The sequence below is a fragment of the Alligator sinensis genome, unplaced genomic scaffold (assembly GCF_000455745.1).
Source record: "Alligator sinensis unplaced genomic scaffold, ASM45574v1 scaffold1161_1, whole genome shotgun sequence".
Lineage (NCBI taxonomy): Eukaryota > Metazoa > Chordata > Crocodylia > Alligatoridae > Alligator > Alligator sinensis.
The window spans coordinates 86,830-95,858 of NW_005843255.1; the positions used below are offsets into that span (position 1 = coordinate 86,830).

At 53.6% G+C, this 9,029-nt stretch overlaps 1 protein-coding gene across 1 annotated transcript in view; it reads left to right on the forward strand.

Moving 5' to 3' along the window:
• PEX19 (peroxisomal biogenesis factor 19) overlaps positions 1 to 9,029 on the forward strand; it is a 30,760-nt gene that overhangs the window by 15,684 nt on the left and 6,047 nt on the right. The window contains exons 3-4 of the mRNA XM_025194600.1: positions 1,221 to 1,327; positions 3,238 to 3,403. Of these exons, the coding sequence (XP_025050385.1) occupies positions 1,221 to 1,327; positions 3,238 to 3,403 (273 nt within the window). The remainder of the gene's footprint in view (positions 1 to 1,220; positions 1,328 to 3,237; positions 3,404 to 9,029) is intronic.

Sequence of the window (9,029 nt, forward strand, 5' to 3'; positions counted from 1 at the left end):
TTGTGCCCCCCCCCCCCCCGGCACGGCACGGCTGCCCGGCCCGCGAGGAAGAGGGTTGTGTTGTTCTCCCTCCGGCCCCATCCTCTTTGCACCCCCCCCACCCCCCGCAGCTATTCACCCCCTGTCTTCTCCAGGCAATTGGTGTGCCTTTGTTTTGTTGCAATATGGGAGAGACGCCAGCCTCCGAAGTTGTCACGCCATCAGAGACGTTCCCTTCTTGGCACGCGCACGTGCCGCAGGTCAAAACACACGGCTCTTTGTAGAGGTGCAAATGGCACGTGTGTGTGAGACACGGTTTCCACGATGGCGCCTCTTGGGAGCGCTGCCCTGGTCAGCCGTGTGCGGGGCTGGCGTATGGGGGTGTCCGACGGGCCTCTCGGAGGTCTAGGGCAGGCGCCAGCATCCGAAAGGCGAACCCCTCCTGTCAGCACAGCAGTCGGCGTTTCCAGGTGCTGCAGCTGAACCTGGCTTTAAGGCGCTGACTGCCAGCAGCATTTGAACCCAGGGGTCCCCGAAGATCAGCACCCCCGAGCGAAGCAATAGGGGCCCAAGTGCTTCGGGAGGGGAGCGGAGCTGCCGTCTGGCCGTGCCGGCTCCTCCCGCCTTGGCTGTTGGGATGCTGAGCCGCCTGGGTCCCGGCTTCTGCAACGGCCTTTTTGGGGGTGCCAGCCTGAGCCTGAAGAGCTTGATTTAAAAGTAGGAGTGGGATTTCAGAGCACAGGGCAGTCCCCGTGGAGGTCAGGGGCTGTCGCATCCTCTCGCAAATGCTGTGTCGCATTCACTCAGAGCCAGTTGAATCCTTTCACCGCCCCTCACTCGGGGACATTGGGCAGGGATGGCTGCAGTTACGACTGGGCAGGTCAGGCTCAAATGCATCTGGTGCGACTGAAGGAACAGTTATGTCACCCGTAGGTTGGTGACGGTGTGCTCGCATCCCTCTGTCCCCAGTTGAAGCTGCATCTCATCCGCAGCAGGTCTGAATCCCCTTAGATTGGAGAGCAGCGCGAGGGACTGGCTGGGCACTGGTGCAGAGTATGGCTCTATACGTGACATCCAAAGACACGTAGTGAACTGCAAACGTCTTGGGTGGCTTCCTCCATGTCATGCTGCTCAGGACTGCCCTGGTGTTGTGGCCTTGGTCTGACTTCCCTTATCTCCCCCTTGTCTGGGACCTGTGTGGTCTTATCCCCTCATCTGAACTCTCTGCTTTTGCCCTGAAGGTGCTCTTGATGACTTTGACAAGACCAAGCCGGCCCCACCACCCCCAGCGACTGCCGGAGCAGGAGATGCCAGCAGTGCTGAGAAGTCTCCTAGCGATGCTGCCAAAGTAAGAGCAGTGACCACCCATGGCTGTATGGGCTGGAAGGGTATGGGGAAGTATTTCCCTTGTCTTAAGCTTGGGCAGAGTTGTTGAACTGGGAACACGTAGCATTTTCTCCCACCCAGTTGTGCAGGGGACAGTTGCGCACTATTCAGCATCTTCATCAGTGACTTGTGCGAGGGGGTAGAAAGCACCCTGTTCAAGTTCGCAGATGACACTAAGATGTGGGGTGAAGTGGGTACGCTAGTAGGAAGGAACAGGCTGCAAGCGGATCTAGACAGGTTACAGGGGTGGGCCGAAGAGAACAAGATGGGGTTCAACACTGACAAGTACAGGGTAATGCACCTGGGGAGGAAGAACCAGCAGCACACCTGCAGGCTGGCGAACTCCCTTCTCACCAGTGTTGAGACAGAAAAGGATCTTGAAGTCATTATTGATGCCAAAATGAACATGGGCCGACAGTGTGGGGACACGGTCAGGAAGGCCAACCGTACCTTGTCGTGCATCCACAGATGCATCACGAGCAGGGCCAAGGAGGTGATCCTCCCCCTCTGTGTGACACTGGTCAGGCCGCAGCTGGAGTACTGCATCCAGTCCTGGGCGCCGCACGTCAGGAGGGATGTGGCCAATATGGAGAGGGTCCAAAGGAGGGCCACCCGCATGATCAGGGGTGGTCCTATGAGGAGAGGCTGAAGGACCTGAACCTGTTCAGCCTCCAAAAGAGAAAGCTGAGAGGGGATCTGGTGGCAGTCTGCAAACTAGTCAAGGGGGACCAGCAGGCGTTGGGAGAGTCCCTGGTCCCCCAAGCAATCCTGGGAGTTACAAGAAACAACGGACACAAGCTAGCGGAGGGTAGTTTCAGGCTAGACATTAGGAAGCGCTATTTCACTGTCAGGGCGGCTAGGACCTGGAACCAACTTCCAAAAGAAGTGGTGCTGGCTCCTACCCTGGGGGTCTTTAAAAGGAGGCTGAACGAACATCTGGCCGGGGTCGTTTGACCCCAGTACTCTTTCCTGCCACGGCAGGGGGTCGGACTAGATGATCTCCTCAGGTCCCTTCCGATCCTATCAGCTGTGAAACTGTGGGTGGGTGGGATGGTCTGGTTCTGGAGCCAGGCACCTCAGTAGTCGCTTCTCTTCAATCTCGTGTCATTGCAGTTGACTGGTCTTATTGCCAGCCTCAGAAGCAGGCTCTGGATGCCCTTGTGTCTTGCATTTACACCTCCAATTTGCTGGGGCACATGTTGAAAGATGAGTCCAGTGACAGCTGCCCCCGTCCAGTCAAGCTCAGTAATTGGCAGGTGCTTGGGGTAAAGTTCATGACTTCCAAACATGGTGGGCCAACAAGTGTCCCCAGAAATATTTCCCATTGTGGTAAATGCATTAGGATCCATCTGTGGCAGGGTCTGGGCTGAGCTCAGATTCCTGGAGCGAGATCTGGCCGTCAGAAGTCCTGGCTTCTGTTTTGGCTCTGCTACAGGTTCTTTGTGACCACAGGCAGGCAGCCTCCCTGTTTGTGAAATCGGGATAAAGATGCTAGCCGTATGCCTTTTCTGCCACCTGGTCTCTTGTGACTGAAAGTGTGCCCATGCAGGCCAGCTGACGTGCCTGCGCTTGACATTTGCTGTTCCCAGAATGTTCTGTACCTGTGGGATGGCTTTTATGAAGACTTGGAGTGTTGATCTGTCCAGTTTGTTCTTGCCCAGGTGCCTGTCTCTGAGGCTAAATTGGGAATTATTGCAAGAGCTTGTTCGCAGGTGATCCCCAGGTGGTTGAATCAGCAGCGGAATTGGATGTTGGACTCTTGCTGGTTTCCCCGGGGGCAGCTGTGTGTTTGCTTGCCTGTCTTCATGGAAAGCCTTGTCTGAGTAGGGCCTGGAGTTCCCACAATCCCACACGATTGTGCTTCTCCTCCAGGACTCTCTGTTTGCCTCCCAGGAAAAGTTCTTCCAGGACTTGTTTGACAGCGAGCTGGCATCGCAGGCCACGGCCGAGTTTGAAAAGGCCATGAAGGAGCTGGCCGAAGAAGAACCTCACCTTGTGGAGCAGTTTCAGAAGCTTTCGGAGGCAGCGGGCAGAGTGGGTGAGTAGGGGCACCGTTCCTCTCTGCGTGGAACCAGCCAGTTATTGGAAGGAGGCAGCTGCCTTTTGTTTAGAGCAGGGCTTGGGAGTCAGGACTTTGGTTTCTGCCCCAGGCTCTGGCTACAGCGGAATATTCCGTCTTGATGCTTCTTTGTCTGTGACTTCCTCTTGGGGCTCTGAAGGGAGCCACCCCCTGCTTGTGGGACAGGGAGGTTCCACACGGAGAGCCCCCAGGAAAATATTATATGTCTTCCTGGTGTGTTGATTGCCCAGCAGAGGCAGGGGCTGTATAGGCTGCCCACGCTGGGGCAGTGCATGCCTCAGCACTGAACAGGAAGGTAAGAGGGGCACTCAGCTTTCACAGTTCCTCCAGGTTTTGACCTCACAGGCTGCTGCTGCAGAGGTAAGCTGAGGAACAGAAGCATCATCAACTAGTATTTCACTCTGTGAATCATAAGGGACCTTGCTTATGGGTGATCAGACTGGAAGGCATTTATTTAGCGTGGCCTCTGTATCCAGGAACAGCTGCCTCAAGAGGTGCAAGAAACCCTGAAATCACAAGCGCTGGGTGCTCCTGACCCTAAATGGGCAGAGGCTAGTTGGGGCTGTGGTGATAGAGGGCCAGTAGTCCTGGCAAAACTCCTGAGCTTGTATAGCGATAGGTTCTGCAGTATTCCAGCCAAGCCCTTTGGTATGAACTCGGCTCATCTCAGGCAGTTGTGTCCATACTGCTTATTCCACCCTGCCCCCACCACAGGTGAAAACACAGTCTTGCTGGGGTAACTGTAGCTATACCACTAGCTTTTGCCAGCACACTTTGGCTGATAATAAATCATACTTCCTCATGCCCAGACCTAAAAAAAAATCTGGGTTGGCACCGTATATAGCTGACGTACTGGTATAGATGCTGTGTTATCTGTGTGAACTTGGGAAGAAATACACACTTTCCTGCTCTAAAGCAACCGTTTTAATAGTACAACAGCATCCACCCAAGGCAGGACGAGTGTAGCTAGACTGGTGGAATGCTCCAGCTGATGTGGCAGTACTGCCAGCTCCTGCAGCACTTACAGGTAGCAAAAATCCTGTGACAGGCAAGTCTGTTTCTTAAAACAGACATTTACTCTCTTGACTGGGCCCTGGTTTCTGGGGCTGAGGTCACAAGTGAGAGGTGCTGGTGCTCCCAGGGGGTTGAATTTCCTGTCTGTAAGCCCTGTTCATCTCCAGCCTGCTCAGGCCTGGTGTTGCCTTGTGTAGTTTGTGCAGAATTCAGCCCATTGTCAGCACCTTCAGGCAGTCTTTTCTGAGTGGCCTTCAGGATCTTGGAACTTAAACTCCCCTGAGGCTATCCCCTGCTCCTTTTTGTCATTCTCTGTGAATGCGCATTGTCTTGGCCTTGCCAGTACAGGCAATCCCCACTTAGTGCTCTTAATTGGTTCCTGAACAAACGAGCATTAAGCAAAATAATGTTAAGCGAAACCGAAAGTTTTTGACGAACCAAGATGGCAACCATGAGCATTATAATGAAACTCACTAAGCACCAAGCGAAACTTGGGTATCAATGTAAAACAAGCGTTATAGCGAAATAGCACTAAGCAAAACAGCGTTAAGCGGGGGTTGCCTGTATTGCAGTGCAAAGGAAACTGAATCCTCACAGGGGTCAGCAGATGTTTTTTACCAGACCATCTGGCAGTGTACTTGTCCTGGAAGAGACTTGCTTAGCAGACAAAATAATGTGGTATGGGGGGCAAAATATGGGCATTTTGAAGGGATTTGAACCTGAAAACTCCTATCCTAGGGCTGGAAACAATGGCTGTGACCAGTGGGCAGCCATGTAACAAACCATACTCCTCTAGCTGGGGCTGTGTGCAAGGCTTTTACAAAGGGAGCTGATGAGGATCCATTTAGCTGTGGGGGAAACCAAAGTATAGGTGGGGCAGCAACTTTCCTGAGGCCCCAAAGCCATCTGTGAGTGAAAGTTGAATCTTGACTTCCTGGCCAGCCCCTTTCTGCTGCCCTCCCATGCCTTGTTCAGTAAGTTTGGGGCAGCTGAATTCTGGCAGCCTAATCCTCTTCTAGCCCAGCCTGTTTCTCTCACATCATCACAATGTTGCTGTGTTCATTTTGCCAGGATTTCAGTCCCCAGGTCCGCTGCACTGGCAGTTTATAACTGGTCACAACTTGCATCTTGGCATCATGCAGCTTGGGAAGGGACGCGCTCCCCAGGCTGCTGGGCTGGGTCTGCCTCTGCTCAGGCTTCCCTTGTTCTGCGGGGGCTGCAGCACTAGCTCTTCCCTCCCCTCAAAAACAGGGGCAGTGGCCCAGCAGCTGATTCCCTGTGCAGGCACTCATGCTCACGGTGTCTCCTGGGAGCCAATGCATCCGGTGTCTCCTGGGAGCCAATGCATCCAGTGGCTCCACAACCTGGTCACTCCTGGTAGCAACTAGCACAAGGCTAGAGGAGCAGTGAGGCCTGGGTAAATGTCACCTAGCTCAGCCTCCTACCCTCCTAAGTATTCTTTGGCTGAAGCCCTGAGTCCTTTAAGGAGTCCAGGATCCAACTCCTCCTCTCCCTCCAGTGGTGGCTCCTGCAGTTGCACAGGACCTCTCTGCTGAGAGAGCATGGCCTTCAGTTCTGCTCAAGCTTCAGGGTCCCTGCAACTTCCACACACACCCTCAAGGCTTCATTGGTAATGACCCTGCTCTGCCAGAGGCACTCAGGTGACTGACAGCAGTTGCCAAGGCAGGTATACACCCACATGCTTCTGTTGGTCCTGTGTGGCACTGCTCAGCAGCTGCACCACTCCTCACATTGCAACCCATGGAAGTCAGCGGCTGTGATGGCTGACAGAGGGTGAAGGAGTGTCTGTCTGCCAGTGGGCACCTGACTGTGCATGTGCTCGGAGCTCTGTGCTGCGCTGCTGTGGTGCAGACCGAGCCCTGGGCTACCGATAGCTGCTGTCTGTCCTGTATGAGGGTTTTCCAGTGTCCACTCCACAGCTCCCATCAGAATTTAGAGGCCTTGTTTATCCAGAATGTGGCCATTGTGTCCCCAGCTGTTGCTGATTTGAATAGGAGCCGTCAAAGTTTAATGACCCTGGTTGCTCCTGGCTGGGGTGTTGTGTAAGGGTCCTGGTGCATGGCTGATTCCCTGCCACAGAGCCACATGGTGAGCCAGCCACATTGTGACCCCACCCCACCAACTGCATGGGAGGCTTTCTGAGCCATTGCAGACCCTGTGGGGTTGATGGACCCAGCCTCTGAGCCAGACTGGCATGTCCCTTGGGCCAATTGGCAGCTTTAGGGTGGTACGGCACAGGGCGCTGAGGCAGTTTCAGGCAGTGCCAGGAACAGGAAGTTCAGCTGAACAGCAGGCTGGAGCTCGTCCTGGCAGACTGGCAGTTACCCGTTACTTCCCACCTCATCAGCCTGAATGCTAGGTTTAAGGCCCTGTTCTTGCTGGGCCTGGGCTGGGGCTGTGCCATCTGTCTGCTCTGGGATGGCTCTGGTTTCTCCTTGGTCTGTTAATATTTAACCCTGGAAAGCTTGTTTCCTTGGACCTCAGTCCCTCTGGTGGCAAGGGCACTGTGCAAGCAGATCCTGGGGGGGAGGGAGGGGGCATGGGCTATCTTTGTCCCACTTAACCCGGTGGCCTGAGCAAAACAGCAAGTGCAGCTGTTCCTACTAGGTTGTCAGCTGCTGCAGCTGAGGTGCCTGCCTGGGGCCCTGAGCAACTTGCTGTACCGGCTGTGCTCCCTGGACACAGAGAGAGGTCAGATTGATCGGGCTTTGGCTGTGAGTTACTGGGTTGGTCCCAGCCCATCGTCTCCTGTGCACAAACTGGGACTAGGACAAGCTGTTCCCTCAGCAGGGGCAGGGCCAGTATTGACCCTCAGATGGATTCTGAGGACCAAGAAATGTTTGAGGAGCCTGTCCCACCACAATCAAATACTCACAGCATAAGAGTATCTACATTCTTAATGGCAAATTCAGAACCAAAATACAGAAAAGATATAAATGTCTAAACATTGCTTAAATGATCAAAACTTCTAAAATGCACATTTATCTAAAGGCATCTAATACCATCTTACTGGTATTCAAAAGCAACTTCATCTTAAAATCTTTAAAAGCCTTTAACAGGTGTCCAGTCGAAGAGAGAGAGGACCTTTTTACCCAGGTTTCAAAAAACTAAATTGCTAAATAGCACTAACCAGTAGGGCTGTACAAGGCTTCAGACAGAGCTTCGGATCCGGAGAAGCTTTAGACGCTTCGGCGTCCGAAGCAGCATGTCCAGATCGAAGCACTGGCTTCGTCAGGCTTTCCAAAGCGGTTCGGAAAAGCTTTGGCGCCGCTTCGGCGATCCGGCCATAGGGTATAATGGGGAAACAATGAAATATGTATAACTTTGTTGTTTTTTGTCTGATTTGGATGAAATTTGCAGGGATTGTAGTCTTTGCTGAGCACATGAAGCCTGCCAATTTTCAAGAAGATTGGTGCAGGGGTTTGTGGGAAACTGCACCTCAAGCTGCAGACAGGCAATACTCGTGCCATGGGTGACACTGCGTGTGCTAAGGCGCAGCGGGGTGACAGCTGCAGGGATGGTGGCCCCAGCTGCGGCCATGAAGCCTGCCAGCTGTCGAGGAGATCAGTGCAGGGGGGTTCTGGGGCCTTGCACCTCTAACTGCTGACAGACAAAACTCACGCCCTGGGTGCTTGTGCAACTGACTGTCTCTGTCTTGGGGCGTGGGAGCCACTACTGCAGGCCTGGCTGCTATGCTACTGGGTTCCCAGTTACCAACCAGTCATGATTCACTCAGGGACCAGCTCAGTACATAGGACCTAGCTAATGTAGCCAGTTAATTACCATAAATTAACACCTACAAAAGCAGAGACTAAGGAGAGGAAATAATTAATATAGACGGTCAACTCCCCCAAGACAGAGACAGTCAGTTGCACAAGCACCCAGGGCGTGAGTTTTGTCTGTCAGCAGTTAGAGGTGCAAGGCCCCAGAACCCCCCTGCACTGATCTCCTCGACAGCTGGCAGGCGCCGTGGCCGCAGCAGGGGCCACCATCCGTGCAGCTTTCACCCTGCTGCACCTTACCACACAAAGTGTCACCCATGGCACGAGTTTTGCTTGTCTGCAGCTTGATGTGCAGTTCCCCCCAAACCTCTGCACCGATCTTAAAACTTGGCAGGCTTTGTGGCTTCACCAGGAGCCACTACCTCTGCAGTTTTCACCCCCCTGTGGTGTAACACATACATGTGACATGAGTTTTGCTTTCAAGAATTTGGGGTACAGTTCCCCCCAAACCCCTGCACCGATCTTCTTGAAACTTGGCAGACTCCACGCTCTCAGCAGGGGCTACCACCCCTGCAACTATCATCCAAATCAGACAAAAAAACAACAAAGTTATAGATATTTCATTGATTTCCCCATTATACCCTATGGCCAGATCACCAAGACAGCTCCGAAGCTTCGGAGCCGCTTCAGCCGGATCGAGGCGGAAACCCAGTCTGGAGCTCCGGGTCGGATCACTGGCATCCAAAGCGGCCGGATCCAAAGCCGGATTGGATCGCTGCCGATTCACACAGGCCTACTAACCAGGTCCATCTGCAAGTGGGAAGTTC